Source organism: Magnolia sinica, chromosome 11, assembly GCF_029962835.1.
Source record: "Magnolia sinica isolate HGM2019 chromosome 11, MsV1, whole genome shotgun sequence".
Taxonomy (NCBI): Eukaryota; Viridiplantae; Streptophyta; class Magnoliopsida; order Magnoliales; family Magnoliaceae; genus Magnolia; species Magnolia sinica.
In genome coordinates this window covers 60,104,230-60,120,402 of record NC_080583.1, presented here as the reverse complement: position 1 = coordinate 60,120,402, position 16,173 = coordinate 60,104,230, and the positions used below count along the sequence as shown (strand labels likewise).

General features: G+C 38.1%; 1 protein-coding gene across 5 annotated transcripts in view; it reads right to left on the bottom strand.

The window, feature by feature from the left end:
* Positions 1-16,173, bottom strand: part of LOC131219212 (uncharacterized) — a 114,209-nt gene that overhangs the window by 43,435 nt on the left and 54,601 nt on the right. For all 5 annotated transcript variants that reach the window (XR_009158052.1, XR_009158053.1, XM_058214227.1 and 2 more), the window contains 2 exons: positions 8,102-8,208; positions 7,910-7,981 (listed from right to left, as the gene is read on the bottom strand). Coding sequence is in view for 3 of the 5 variants with exons in the window: in XM_058214227.1 (XP_058070210.1) it covers positions 7,910-7,981; positions 8,102-8,208 (179 nt within the window). In the remaining 2 variants the exon portion in view is untranslated. The remainder of the gene's footprint in view (positions 1-7,909; positions 7,982-8,101; positions 8,209-16,173) is intronic.

The following is a 16,173-nucleotide window of genomic DNA, read 5'->3' as shown; positions in this document are numbered from 1 at the left end:
TATTAGATAGCGCATGACAGTAATCAACCCATGTAATAGTCTATTAGATCGCACCGTAGGAGTTCCCTGTCCACATTGCCGGTCCTAAGCCCAGATAAAGGAGGAGGGTTGTGTCAAGTTGGCAGTCAGCTTTGAACTTTTTCAAAAACTACCATCATGTATCTGGACAATACAATATTCCAAACACATGTTAGGGCATTCCCTGTATGCAATGTGGTGCATCGGAAGTCCAGTGCAGTGAGAACTAGGCAAGGGTTGACTAGTGCATCTCCTGGAAGCAACACACAGCAACAATTCCTGGTTGCTATCAGAAGTAGGAAAGGGTTCCCATGCCATTTTGGATGCGCGCGAGTAAAGAAGCTAGTCCTGGAGAATAGGATTCATCTTGCGACATGCAATATAGGAACATCAATAGGTAAGAGCATGGAGTTTGTAGATATGATAAAATGAAGGAGAGTTAGTATAGCTTGCGTTTAGGAGACCAAGTGGAGAAGGGGCCAAAACTAGAGAAACTAATAGATATAAAGTTAGGTATATAGGAAAGGACAATAATGGAAATGGGTGTTGGGATAGTGGTAGATAAAGATTTAAAGGATAGAGTTGTAAATGTCAAGAGAGTAAGTAATAGGATTTTATTAAAAAAACCTTGTGTTGGAAGGGGAGATAATCAATGTTATTAGTGCACAAGCACCACACATAGAGTTAGAGGATAGAATCAAGAAACATTTCTGGGAGGTTGTGATGGACTAATGCAAGCAACTCTGAATGCATAGACAACATTTGTGGGTGGATACCTAAATGGTCATGTTGCAAAAGAGAGCAAGGGATATGAGAGGGTACATGGAAGCTATGGTTTTGAGAGAAGAAAGGAGATAGGGATGCTATCCTTGATTTCGCTATGGCATACAATCTAGATATAGTAGACATGTCTTAAAAAGAGGATGAACATTTAATAACTTTCAAAAGCAGATCATATACAAGCTAGATCTAAAATATCTCTTTCTACATAAGAAGACGGAATGATCGATACGTAATGACTGCAAGGTTATACTAGGAGAGAGTTTGATTGCACGACATAGGTTAATGGTTATGGATGTTTGCATTAAGAGAGTTAAGGATGTTTGCATTAAGAGATGCGTGAGTAAAATCAATAGGTGTCCAACAACGAAGTAGTGGAATTTAAAAGGAGAGAAAACAATGGTATTTAGTAATAAATTGATGGAAGAAGGAAGGTGGAATGTCTAAGAAGTAAATGTGTGTGGAATGAGATGGCTAAGTGTATAATGAAAGGGGAAAAATATGTTTTATGAGTATCTAGAAGGAAAACCCACACGTATAAGGAAACTTGGTGGTCGAATGATGATAAAGAAAAAGCAATAAAAGAGAAAAGTTCATGTTTGAAAGAGTACCGAGGCCACAGGGGACTAAAAACAATGAAAATTTTGAAAAATATAGAAATAACAAAGGATTAACAAAGAAAGTAATGAGGCCAAACTAAAGGCTTATGATGATCTTTACAATAGATTAGGGACGAGAAGGTGAGAAAGATGTCTTCGCACCTGCAAAAATAAGAGAGAGGAAGTGATGCAGGACACATGACATGAAATAATGCTAGCATGCGGCATAGAGATTATGAAAGAGTCTATAAAGTAATTCAATTAACAAAAGACGCTAACCTACTATGTAATTAAGAGTAAAAAATAGGAAATAAAATCTAATTTAACCTAAATCACATGCCCGCATGCTAAGAAATCACATAAATCAATTAAAACTAGACTCAATGGAAGGATAGAACTTCCAATTTAGCATAGGCACGTTCCATACTCAAGGGACATATTTGTAGGTTTTATGATTAGGGTTAGGAAGGAGAAAATCTAAAATTTTAAAAATTAGGGTTCATGGGAATTGGGAATTTTGGAATTAGGATTTTTAGAAATTTGAAAAAATAGGAAATTGGGGATCTAGGGTTTAGGGTAGGGTTATGGATGGGGAATCAAGGGGTTTTGATGGGGGAAGCAAGGGGAAATCAAAAGGATTGAGCAGTTGTCCATATAGTTAGCCTAGGGGCTTGCACATGTGGGTCATTGGCTAGGGTTTTTGGGTCTTCAATGGTTGATTTCGCGTTGAAATTAGATGATAAAAAGTTGAAGAAAAAGATGATTTGGATGGTCTTAGATAGAAAGGGAAGAAGAGAGATGAAGTTTTTGGAAAAATACCTCTTTTATATAGAAAGAAAGAGAGAATGAAGATGATAAATGGAAGCCTCGCACCTCCGTTGAATGGGGAATAGAATCACACTACACTCAAGCTCCAAATCACATGGAGTATTCTTCAAATATCATGAAGAAGAGAAAACACAGTTTTTTTTTTTTTTTTTCCAAAATAATGCCATTAGGGCTTCACACACCCATATTTCAAAATAATAGCATTAGGGCTTCACACACCCATATTTCAAAAAAGACCTTTTATAAAAAGACGCTCTCAAATAAGATTGTCAACATAAAGACGCTTAGTAAATTAAAAGTTGTTCCCAACTACCTAATCTCAACAAAAATATAAGGTATACCAAAAATAACGAAGCATGTAAACAATCTAAACAACTAAACTATTTCGTGGCCCATGGGGGTCCACGATCAAGATGTCCGATGATGATGATCCAACTGTTCAATCATCGTATCCACCCAATCCAATGGTCTAATGTATCCATCAAGCTCCTATATGCAGCCCACATGCATCTTCCCAGTGTGGGGTCTTCTAAGATGCACGAACATGCCTGTGGGGTCTTCAACATGGCTAGGAATGTGAATTGGGCCAAGTGGGCTTCATGTAATGGTCATCTAGCCATAAGGAGACTGGCTCGGCTCTCCTCCTCTGATATGGTGCTCGGATGTCCTCATCAAGAAGGGCGGGGGATTAGATCATGTTAGATGAATTAAGAACAATGATTAGAGGGTACTAGTCAAGGACAACAAGACCAATGAAAGATAGAGAAGCTATTCTTAGAACTTGTTAAATGACAAACATTCTGAAAGCATAAGGATATAAGGAACCATAAACTCAAATGACATTGGAAACCGTAAATACTATTGTAGGATTAGGATATGTAAAGTGAAAGAAGATTTGAAAAATATGAATATAGAAGGGCTCTTGGACCGAATGATATACCAATAAAGGTTTGGAAGTGCATGGGAGATACGAGGTTATTTTGGTTGACAAAGTTGTTCAACAAGAATGTAATATCAAAGAAATGGCAGATGAATTGAGGAAAAGTACCGTGGTACCTACTTATAAGAATAAAGGAAATATACAAAGCTTCACTAACTACCGCGGGATTAAATTTATGAGCCATACTATGAAACTTTAGGAGAGAGATTGAGTAAAGACTAAGGCATAAAACGAATTTATTAAAAAAACACTTTGGTTTCATAGCAAGGAGGTCTATCACTGAAGTTATTTTCCTACTAAGGTGTTGCTTGATAAACTGAAAAATAAGCTCTGAAATTAATTTAAGTGTTGAACACAGTGCTAAATTTTAGTACTTATAAGTACTAAAAAATATGTTCAGTAATTTGTCTGCAAAAATCCTAATGTCTAAAAATTAAGCACTTTTTTCACAAATACTTGTTTGGTAAACACAAACCACAAATGTCTGAAAATTGGCAATTTGTCATATTTGCCCATATTGTCTCAATTTCTATCTTTTGTAGAGTATGAGATGAAACCTGTTATTGCCATGCCAACAAATTTGGCAAAACTATGCGCATTCCAATAAAATTCTAATACTTTCCTCTTGTGCATTCCAACAAGAGAATGTCACTCAATTTATAAGTTTTAACCATCACTATTTTAAGAAGTTCAATTGTGAATCACGGGTGAGGAGAGATTGAAAGTCAATTGGACGCACATGTGAGCTCTAGGTCAGATATCTAATGATGGCTCAAATATCTAATAGGTGTGCCATGCCAATTAAGACTACCCAGATATGTGGGCCATATTGTGAGCGAAAAACAACTAATATCTGGATTGATCTACGTATAGGCATTAAGGTTAAATAAACAGTGTGAAGCAGCCCGTTTCATGATCTTTGTTGGGTGGTTCATTTCAGGAATTTGGATGGGCTTCGGCCACGTAGTCTTGTGGCCCATAAAGTGGCCACACCCATTTTGGACCTAGATAATGAGTTGATAAGTATCCATACACGATTTGCTTGGTTTTAGATAGGCAATGGCCTACACATCCAAGCACTGCACTCTCATATGGGCTGCAATGCAAGAAACTTGTTTTGCGCCAGGATGGGTGGGCCCATTTCCTTGGAGAGATTGAGCTTGTGGCCTTCAGCACATGTGCGACTATGGCACACGAGTGCAAGGACTGGGCCACTCATCAACTAGGGCTCACTATGAACGTGCCTTTTATGGAAAATTAGGCAAGGTCCACTTATCGGGTGGACAAGCAATCATGAAAAAAGGACAAATTGCAATTACTCATCGCAAAATTGTGGCCCACCTAATGAGGGGATTGGACTAGTTCTAAGCCAGGGTATGTTCATTGTGGGCCCACATGATGAATGTAGTAATTCTGCTTACATGTTCCTCAAATCACCCCTTCATCCTTCAATGGACACAAGCATTTGAAAAGGAGAAATGTACTTTCCTTTCTTCATTAAAGTTGATCAATGGGCCCTAGTATATTTGATGTTAATGCCGGTGGGCCCTATCATACAACACATGTGGAGGCCTCTATAAGTATTTTTTTTATCAGACCATTTGACCATAACCAAGTAGTTATATTCATGAGATCCAAGAACCATCCATTCAGGGCCCTAGCTTTGGAGGAGTTACAACCCAGAAATCACATCCGTTAGCCATCAAACCAATGGAACTTCCCAAGTAGATATGGACCATCCATCAGTTTCATCTTAACCTACATCTCAATGTCTTTTAGTATGCATTTGAAGGCTAGAGACTGGATGGCTGAGATTAATTAATGGGAGAAAAGAGACATGCCAAAGTTGATTCTCGTGAATCTTTTCCTTCAAGAAAGGGTCTTCACCAACAAAATAGGAAAGATGGAAAATCAGGATTTGTGTAAAAGGGCTAAAATCACAGGAGAATTAGGTGTTATGCCAGATTTTCAAGACACCAGCTTAGTGGCACGTTTATATGCACAACAGTTGCGAAAACCCCATACTTCTTTTCTTCATCACAAAAATTACAGATTCATTCAACCACAAGAAGAGAATCTCCATCTTTACATACCATCCACAAACCCAAGTTCAAAAAAAAAAAAACAACAAAAAACAAAAAAACATAATGAAATTCATATTAAACACAGAAACCCTATATAAAAAGAAGAATCGAGAGGCAAAGAGTCGTTGGGCTTGCATATACAATCAAAATCCCACCAGGATCAGAGAATGCGACCAGTACCCTCCATCACTACCACGTAACATCCCACCGGCCCACCCATCCATCGACCGTGCTTTCCATATGCAAAAAAGGTGTCACTTGAAATCCCAATCTGTCAATATCCCATATCAAAAACCCCCATCTACAAGATCACAAATCCCCATCTCCCATATCAAAAAACCCCGCAGAATATAAAAGAAAAACATACAATCACAACCAAAAGCTGAGGAAGAAAGAAAGAAAATTAAGAAAAAAAAAATGGAGTGAGAGAGACATGTACGGGCAGGGATTTAAAGAAGATGGAGAGAGAGAGAGACGAACAGCAAAAACCCTGGAGAAGATGGGGAAAGAGAGACATACGAGCCCAACCCTTCTTTTGAGAAGAGGAAGGGCAATACTGTCATTTTGAATTAATAGGGATATTTTCGTCAAAAGTGACCAAAAATTTTTAAAGCAAAATCACTTACCGCATTCCACGTTTAGTTGTAAGTAAAGGGAAGGGAGCTGGAAAAAAAATCAGTGAAAATCAAAATTAAGCACTTAATTATGTGGATTTACCTAACGCCTTGAATCAGGGAAAATACATTGAAAATACCAACTTTCAGTGGCAAGTGCTAAAAATAAGTTTTATCAAACAGACGCTAAGACAACTGATGAAGGGGAATAGGGAAAGGAGGAAGGATCTCCACATTGTCTTTATTGACTTAGAGAAAACATCTGATAGGGTACCTATAGAGTTAATCTTATGTGTTTCAGGAAAGGGGCTTCAAGAGGGTATATTGACACGATTAAGGATATGTATGGGGGAGCTATGATAAACGTGAGCACCACTATTGGACAAATGAGTTCCCAATTACTATAGGCTTGCACCAAGGTTTGGCATTAAGCCCATACCTTTTCGCATGGGTTGTGGAAGAGCTAACGAGGCATTTTGTGGAAGAAATCCCTTGGTGTGTAGTTTTCATATGAAATAGTTTCGATTAACTAGAAGAGGGAACATGTAAACACGAAGATAGATTAAGGGAAGGATGATTTAGAATTTGAAGGATTTAAACTTAGTCGAACAAAAAAAGAGTTTTATGTAAAGCATTTTAGTAACAATAGGGGTGGAAACAAGGAATTATTTAAGATTGTTGACCAAGAAGTTTCCCAAAATGATGACTTTCGATACTGGGTCGATAATTAATGTAAGTGGAAATTGAGAAGAATTCAAGCTAGGTGAGTGGAAATGGAGATCTGCCTTTGGAGTTTTATGTGATCGTTGAGTATCACTCAAACTAAAGGGTAAATTATATAGGAAAGCTACAAGACCGGCCATGCTTTATGGGATAGAATGTTGGGTATTTAAGGAACAACATATTCATAGGACAAAGTGTAGCTGAAATGATGACATTGAGATGGATAAGTGGCAATACGAGGAAAGGTAGAATTAGAAAAGAATGCATTCGAGGGAGCTTAGGAGTAGCACTAATACGTAATAAGATTAGGGAAAGTAGACTTAGATGGTATGGTCATATGCAAGGAGACCAAGAACTGCGTAGGCTAGGAGTGAGTTGGTGCAAGTTGAAGGTTCTAAAAGGCAATGAGTAGACCCAAAAGGACATGGGTGGAGGCAGGAAGAAAAGACTTGATATCAATTGTATAAATGATGTTACGGCCCTTGATAGGGTGGGATAGCGGAACAAGACTTATGTACCCGACCCCAATTAGTGAGGATAAGGCATAAATGATGATGTGTTGCATTACGTTCTTTTATACCAAATAGAATGATGATAAAAACCATATTATTCACTTACTCCACACTCATCTTCCCTTCACCACATTCATTCTCTACCTACCTTTGCAGTTCACCATCAGTCTGAGATCAATCCTTACTTTCAAGCATCGTAGTAGTCAATTAAGACATTGCAACGTCCATGTTCAGGGAATGAAGCATCATTCAACGTGTTTCCCTGATTTTCAATTCATCTTGCTAAACAAGCAGAATAATTTGTTCTTGGTGGAGATATGGCTAATATAATTCAGAAAATTGCACTTAATTGACTGCATGCAAAGTGGCCATGATTTTCCAAGGAATACAAAGGTAGACAAGTTATTCGAGAAAAAGCCGATCCAATCCACCTAGGAGGACAAAATCCAAGTTCATACTATACACGTGGCATCTGTACAATGATTCAACAATGAATTCATCATAAGGCTCCATAAATGTGTCATCGACCAAAATCACGTGATTTAAAGATCCTAATTATGAAAAAGATGTTGTAAAAAAAAAAAAAAAACTTTCATGTGAGTTTTGCAAAACACTTGAAAGGTTTAGGATTGTCCAGTCAATGTGATTTTTGGTCTATGAATATGCATTTCGGGTCACTATGTTTTTTTTATCAATGAATAGTGAATACGCACTTTGGATCATCATACACATATGCAATGTGTACCTTAGACCCATTCCATATACATTTGACCGATTAGAACCATCAGGCCATAACTAAATAACTTGATACCTTCTTGGAGGGCCTTTTGATCTCCTGATGTTATTAGACGTTCCTGGACATATAGAGTTCCCATAATTATACCTACAGGCAACAACGACAAGATTTGAGAGAAGCCAAATAATATAATCAATTCTTGAAAGCTCATAGTAAGTTACAGATTAAGCATCTAAAAGGCATATAAATCACAAAAATAAACCATACAAGCTCATGGAAAATTGTAAATGACGACTTTCTTCCGCAACCATGTTTAGTCGATATCGGCTTGAAATAGAGCTGTCGATAGCATGATATTCAAGTGGAAGCCATGACTGAAAAGCATTTCAAGCAACCAGTAAGATAGAATCTATATTTTGTAAAGAGATGACAGTTATAAGAAGAACAAATCTAAGAACATATACTCTTTGGAGTAACAGAACAGAAGGAAATGTTACACGAACAGGAGACTGAGAAAAAGAATAGGGAAATCAACAGAGAACATTACCATGACAATACAACACAGATAAATAAAAAGAGATACCACCTTCTTTAGTGTTACCCAGTGTTCGAAATATCGGTATCACGTTACGTATCGCATTCTTGGGATACGGATACGTATCGGTTATCGCATGGGATATATCGGTTGTATCGTGTAATGTATCGCTGTTGCTGGAAACATGGGGAAACATTGGGAAATTGGTTGAATTTTTAGATGAAACTTTGGGGATTGTTAAAAAAGACATCAATACACACTTCTAAATCAAAACATTACGAAAAAACAAGTACACATAATAGGTTTTCTTTCTACGGGGTCCTAATCTATGCGTTGTCTAACTGAATTCATGCAAGTATATTTAATGTCTATTCATATAATTTATAAATGTAAAAAGACATGTGGAAACACAAGCAACAATACATTCAAAAGAAAAAGAACAATCACTAAATTCGATTACAGACATGTTTGATGTGATGTTTGAACACAAAGATTGCAAACAATTTGCGAGAAATTGGGAAATTTTGATTTTTTTTTCAATTTTTCACAACTTGGCCCATCTCCTCCAAATCTCAAAATTAAAGCTCCCAATCAATTATTTCTCACGCAGAACATGAAAAATCATGAATTTATAACAATTTGACACTAATTTAACATGATTTACAGAAAATAAGAGCATCAAAATTCGAAAATGCTCACTAAATCGAACATGTGGGATATATCGCACTGCTTGTGCGTTTCGTATCGCACTGGTGGGATACAAGATATATCGTGGGATATATTGGCCGATATCGTCGATATTTAAAACAGTGGTGTTACCTTGACCTCAACAGGATGATGCATGTATATTAGAATGAATAGGAGATGGTAGTACCAAAAGAAAATATGGGGGGGTGGTATCAAAGGAAAAGTTCCATGAAAATATTCGTGTACATGCAAAATTAGCAGGATAAATGGGACTAGATGTTATTAAACCTGTGTTTTTTTTTTTTTTGCCCGGGGGGTGGGGGTGTTACTATATTCATATTGTGAACAGTTCAAGGCAACAAGACCATGGTCTTAAATAAACAAGTTCCACTGAATTTTCAACCCAGACTAGTTAGGTTCAGGATCAGACTAGACAATAAATTCTTTTTATGTATCAAATCTTTTCACTTCCGGAGAGGAAATTTATGTACCAAACTAAGGCAGGGTAATCTAGGGTTTTAAAGGACCCAATTGAATTTAATGCAATTCCACAATATTAGATAAGTTGATTTCAATTTGTACCATAATAATGTGAGTTCTTTGCTGTAAGTATAAGAATTTCCAGGAAATGCCTCAAAATATAGCAAATATATCAATAATCCACCTTTCCAAACCCAAATCCAATCATACAAAATGCAATTTCTAGCAATTAGAGAAGTTCCCATGTTCTTCACAGATTTATTGTACCTGAAAATTCCAGCAATCAAATTTATACACGTATATAATTAATGACAGGAAATGTAAACCAAAGAGGTTAGAGGATTCACTAATTGATAACTAGGCTCAAACACCCCCTCAAAACCCAAAAAATGTCCACATGTTTTTGTTTAAAGAGAGAGTAAATCAACCAGTCCAATCTTATGAAAAATAAAGCCCTAATACCCACTAAAAAACCCTAGAAACTAACCTTAAGGCAGATTCAATCTTAGTTGTTACAAACAACTTAATAAAACTCCAAGAAGAAAGAAACTACCAATACAATAACCAACAAAAACTACTAATTAAGGTATAAGTGAGGTCCAGATGTAGACCAATGAGAGGGCTCTAAAGCTGTCTAAACCTTCCAATAGGAGAAACTAGCTTCATGAGTCCCAATTCAGTAGGGTTGCTGACATCGGGATATCGGTTATGTCAGCCCTTATTCCATTCTTCCTATGTGCAGTAGTCTTCTTTTGGCTGCTGATACTGTTGGGCTGATCTTGGGGTCTTTTGAGACTGATTTGGGGCACAACTCACGACCTGGATGCTGCCGTGACCTATTCGGGTAGCTACCCCTGTCTTTTCCTCTTTCTCCCTCTTGTTTGCATCACGGAAGAATGTACAGGGACTCGTATATACATGTGGGTCGGATTAGCAAATATCTTCTTTTTGAAACATCTTATGGTAACATATGGCATAACTTACAAAATGCTCAGAAATAGCATATGGAGAATATGAGGCATCTTTAGAAATTTATAAGATTATTTTACATTTGATCAGAAAGCGTCTGGTCGAAAACTTGCAGAAAACTGCATGAACCTCAAGATCAAATTAATACGTACCCAAAAACAAGAAGAAACTGACAATGAAGTGGAAGCATCCCACAAAAATTCAGGCCCAACACCCAAAGGCAATGTGCCAAATGTGTGTGTGTGGTGGTGGGGGTGGGGGTGGGGGTGTAGCAGAAGGTATGGCCCTTGATAGTGTGGAATAGCATAACAGGGTTCATGTAGCCGGTCCCAATTAGTTGGGATAAGGCTTAAATGAAGTTGATAATGGGGAGTTTGTCGAAGTACGAAAATAGCTTCAGTAGTATACCTCTCTAGCATGAAACAAAACTCATTATCTACTACATTCATCGCATGCTTTAGTCTTTGCATAATCACTCTTCCCAAAGTTCCACAGTATGGCTCATAAACTTAATTCCACAATAGTTACTGCAGCATTGTAAGTCCCCTTTATTCTTATTAATAGGTACCATAGTACTTTTCCTCCATTGTCTGGCATTTTCTTCGATCTTATGGTGTAGCAGAAGGTATGGCCCTTGATAGTGTGGAATAGCATAACGGGGTTCATGTAACAGATCCCAATTAGTTGGGATAAGGCTTAAACAAAGTTGATAATGGGGAGCAGTGTTCGAGTTGTCGGTATCGCTACAAGTTTCGCTGGGCAGAGATAAAGATATAATATCGTTATCGCCGATAATATCGCCGATAACCGGAAATGCAGGGAAAATAGTGGAAACATGGAGAAAATGGTGGAATTTTTCAGTGGAACTTCAGGACATGCCTGAATACACATATTTACATATTGAGTAATAAAAATATTACAAAAAGAATGCATTAAATGATAAATTTCCATTTAATAGGGGCCAAAAGGATGTCCAAAGCTCAAGTGGACCACATGATGGATGGATTGGATCTCATCTTAATTTGCCATGCTGGTACATATAGTGCCATTTGAGCTCCTTAATGTACACAAATTACAGATGGAAGTGCATAAATCCAGTTGATCTTAACTGTTTGATTTTGCCCGTTGAATTTGTACTTTTGTCCAATTTTCAGATTTTATTTTATTTTTCTTTTAGCTTGTGATTGTATGGTGTCCCATGATTCGGTGATCCAAACTGTTTATATGATGGGCCTTAGCACCGATGCTTCATGCACCAAAACTCTCCCACATCAAAATTTATGTGAACCCCAAAAAGGTATCAATGGTAGGGCGTTCAATCCTCCACTGCTTTTTGCAGTGTGGTCCACTTGATTTTCGGATCTGTCTTATTTTTCAGATCAAGACTTAGGAAGAGCTCACCAAGTGGAAGGACGGTTTGGATATAACTCATACCTCATGATTGGACCACAGAACTTGGTGACGTCAACGCCCTGGTTTGTGTTACACCAGCCAATCCACTTCGGAAGCGGATTGCATACCGAGTAACTTAGTACGCTAGGCATACTGAATAAACTCTGTGGGGCCCACCGTCATTCATGCACGGTATCAACGCCGTCCATCTGTTTTATCATATAAATTTATATCTTTAAAACATATATTAAGAATATCCAAATCTCAAGTGGAACACACCATCCGAAACAGTGTGAATTGAATTCTACCGTTGAAAAGTTCTTCATGGCTACATAAGTTTTACATAAAGATGATATTTGTGTTTTCCTTTCATCCATATAATTTTGATGTTATTAACGGTTTGGATGAAAAATAAACATCATTGAGAGCCTCAAAAAGGTTTTAACAGTGGAAATCAATACTTCCACTGTTTCCTATGGCATGGTCCACTTGAGCTTTTGATATACTTCAATTTTGGCCTCAACCCCTAAAATGATATGTAAAAATGTATGGACGGTGTGGATAAACCATATGAATTCACAGTGGGCCCAACAGAGTTTACTCAGTACCATAAGAGGGTACTAAGTAACTCAATACGCAATCCGCTTTCATCCGAGTCCGGGATATCACTGTATCCCACGCGCGGAGGATCCGATGGCCACTGAAAGGCCACCGTGATGTATGAAATTTATCCGCACCGTTCATTCATTTCTTCATATTATTTTAAAACATTATGCAACAAATATATAATATCTAAATCTCAAATGGGCCACACTGTGGTAATTAAATTAAAACCATTGAAAAATTCTTAGGGGCCACAGAAATTTTAGAACAAGATTATATTTGTTTTTTTCTCTCCATCCAGGTGTATATTATCATATTAAAGGGTTATGTAAAAAAAAAAAAAATACAGTGGGCCCTAGGAAGGTTTCAATGGTGGGCGTCCTTAGTATCATTGCTTCCTATGGTGTGGTCCACTTGAGCCTTTAATATGATTTATTTTTGGTCTAATATTCTAGAATGATATGAAAAGATGGACGGATGGTGTGGATAAGATTCATACATCACGGTGATCCCTCAGTGGCCCTTGGATCTTCCCCCTGCACCCAACTCCGAACGGACCGGGTGGTACCTGATCCGCACGCCCATCCGCTGAAACAGATTGGCTACTGCCACTGGAGGATGGCTGGTGGTCGGTGCTCTGTGGGCCCCACCACGATTTATGTGTTTCATTCATACCGTCTATCTATTTTTATAGATCATTTTATGACATGAGAAAAAAAATGAGGTATATACTAATATCAATTGGACCACATTATAGGAAACAATGTTGAATGAACTTAGACCATTAAAAACTTTTTGGCGGCCATAAAAGTTTTGGATCAAGCTGATCTTTGTTTTTTCCCTTCATCTAGGTCTGTATGGCCTAATTAACAGATTGGATGTCAAATAAACAGTACAGTGGGCCTTAGGAGGATTTAAATGGTGGATATCCAATCATTATTATTTTCTTGTGGTCTGGTCCACCTGAGATTCGTATCCCTCTAGAATTTGGGATAAAGCCCTAAAATGATCCGTAAAAATGGAAGAACAGAATGGATAAAGTACATACATCATGGTGGGGCCTAGAAAGGTTTCAACGGTTGAAATCATTATACCCACCATTTCGTATGGTATGATCCACTTGATCTTTGGATTTGCTTCAATTTTGGGCTCAACCCCTTAAAGTGGATGGAAAAACAGATGGACGGTGTAGATAGACCACATACATCCAAGGTGGGCCCAACTGAGTTTAGTCGGTACGATAAGAGCGTACTCGGTAACCGATTTCCCACGAAAACCTTATAAAACGCCGGTGCGACTACGAAAGGGTTTTTCGCTTGAGGGAAAAACCAAAAAAAAAAGCCTAAAGAGGGTTTTGCGGGGAGACGATGAGATGCGAAGGGTTTTGCGGGAGATTTCAAATCTCTAAATCTGTACCAACTCTGTCGATCAAGATTCGAGAAGATCCTCCTGTTCCGACTTCCGATTAACCAGGTACGTAAATCACTCTCATTTTTTTCTCCAATTTTTACGTATTCACACAATTTCAGCCCCGATATTCCGATTTTTCTTCCGATTTATTCACGCAGCCCCGATAATATCGCCCGTATTTCGATAATATCGCCCATATCAAAAAATCGCCGATATTTCACCGATATTTCGCCGACAACTAGGAGAGAAACGAAAAAAGGGGTTTTCGGTGTCGCAGGGCTGGCGACACCGATAATATCGTCGATATTATCGACTTTTCGCCGACAATTTGAACACTGATGGGAAGTTTGTCGAAGTACGAAAATAGCTTCAGTAGCATACCTCTCTGGCATGAAACAAAACTCATTATCTAATACATTCATCGCATGCTTTAGTCTTTGCATAATCACTCTTCCCAAAGTTCCATAGTATGGCTCATAAGCTTAATTCCACAATAGTTACTGCAGCATTGTAAGTCTCCTTTATTCTTATTAATAGGTACCATAGTACTTTTCCTCCATTGTCTGGCATTTTCTTTGATATTACAAACTTATTCAACAACTTTATCAACCAAAATAACCTAATATCTCCCATACAATACCAAACCTCTATTGGTACACCATCTGGTCCGAGGGCCTTCCCTATTTTCTTCTTTCTCAAAGCTTCTTTCACCTCAAATATCCCACACCTACGAAAGCACCTATTAACTCTAATGTCATTTGAGTTCATGGTTCCTTCTATTCCTATGATCTCAAACTGATTATCATCGGGTGGGCCACAACACACTCACACACACACACACACACACACACACACACATGAAGAAAAGGTTTCAAGTCCAACTGGTTGGACCACGAGTTATGGTCCACCCAGCAAATAAATTCAAAACATTATGTTTATGCGAAATCCAACCCTTCCAATAGGTTTGCCCACCATGAGGATCACCTAGAGCAAAATTCAGCCCCATATATCATCGGGTGGGCCACAACAAAAAAAAAAAAAAAAAAAACTGTGGTCCACTCAATAAGTGAATGTGGCTAATTTTTGTACAACACGATTCTCATTAATCGGCCAAAATACTGCATGGACTAGATATAGCACGCACATGTAAGGTTGAAAGTTATCATTGTGTGGACCAGAACTTATAGTCCAACCAGTTGGACTTGAGACATTCTTGTGTGTGTGTGTATGTACATATATACATACATACATATATTATAGGGTTATACTAACAACCCCACACCATCCCCAAACCTTTTAAATGGCACACCGGGTGATCTATTGTCAATCCAAACAATTCAATCATTCATACAACTAGGAGCTAGCCATGGTGCAAAACAACATGCTAATCGGGTGATCCTAAGCTTCCAATTAATAGCATGAAAATGGATTGCCAAGAAGAGAACAAAAATAGGTCCAATCATCATCTTCAAACATCAACTAGATAGATCCCGCTTTGTATTTCTTATTATTCTAAAGTAACACTTTGATTTGATGACACTAACCATGTGATTCATGGCTTGTAAACAATGAGAGATTGTAACAAATTGGTCCCATTCAAAGGGCTAGGATCATCCCATTGGCATGATTCTTGCATCATAGATTGCTTCTAGTTGTATGTATGAATGAATGGCTCAAATAGACTATAGGTCACCATGTGTGCCATTTAAAACATGTAGGGCCCTTCACATGGATGTTAGCAATGTTCCCAAACCTTTTAAATGGTACATGATATATATAGGGAAATGGTATTATGAGGTCGACCTCATGGGAAGCTCACATGAGGTCAAGCTGTGTGCGCCCCACCATAATGTGTATCCAACATCCACACCGTGAATTTGGTGGGTCCTCTCTAGGTTATGGGATATCCCAAAAATCAATCGTATCCGGAACTCATAGCGGGCCACACCATCTAAAACTATGTGAAATCATGCCAAAAACATCTAAAAGCACTTGCTGAGGCCCACCTGAGTTTCGGATACAACTAAAACTTGGTGTGGCCCCTCATCCAAGTGAGACACACAATATATGGGTTGGATGTCTAGTCCACATCTCAGCTAGCCCCATAAACGACCATGAAGGTTTCAATGGGTGGGTATCCACTCTCCAACTCAAGTTTAATCCAACCTTCAAAGGAATGCAAGTTGGAACAAACCTACTACATGTACTCCACTTTGGAACCGTTAATAGAAACACAACTTATCTTGTTACTACGGGCTCTCGC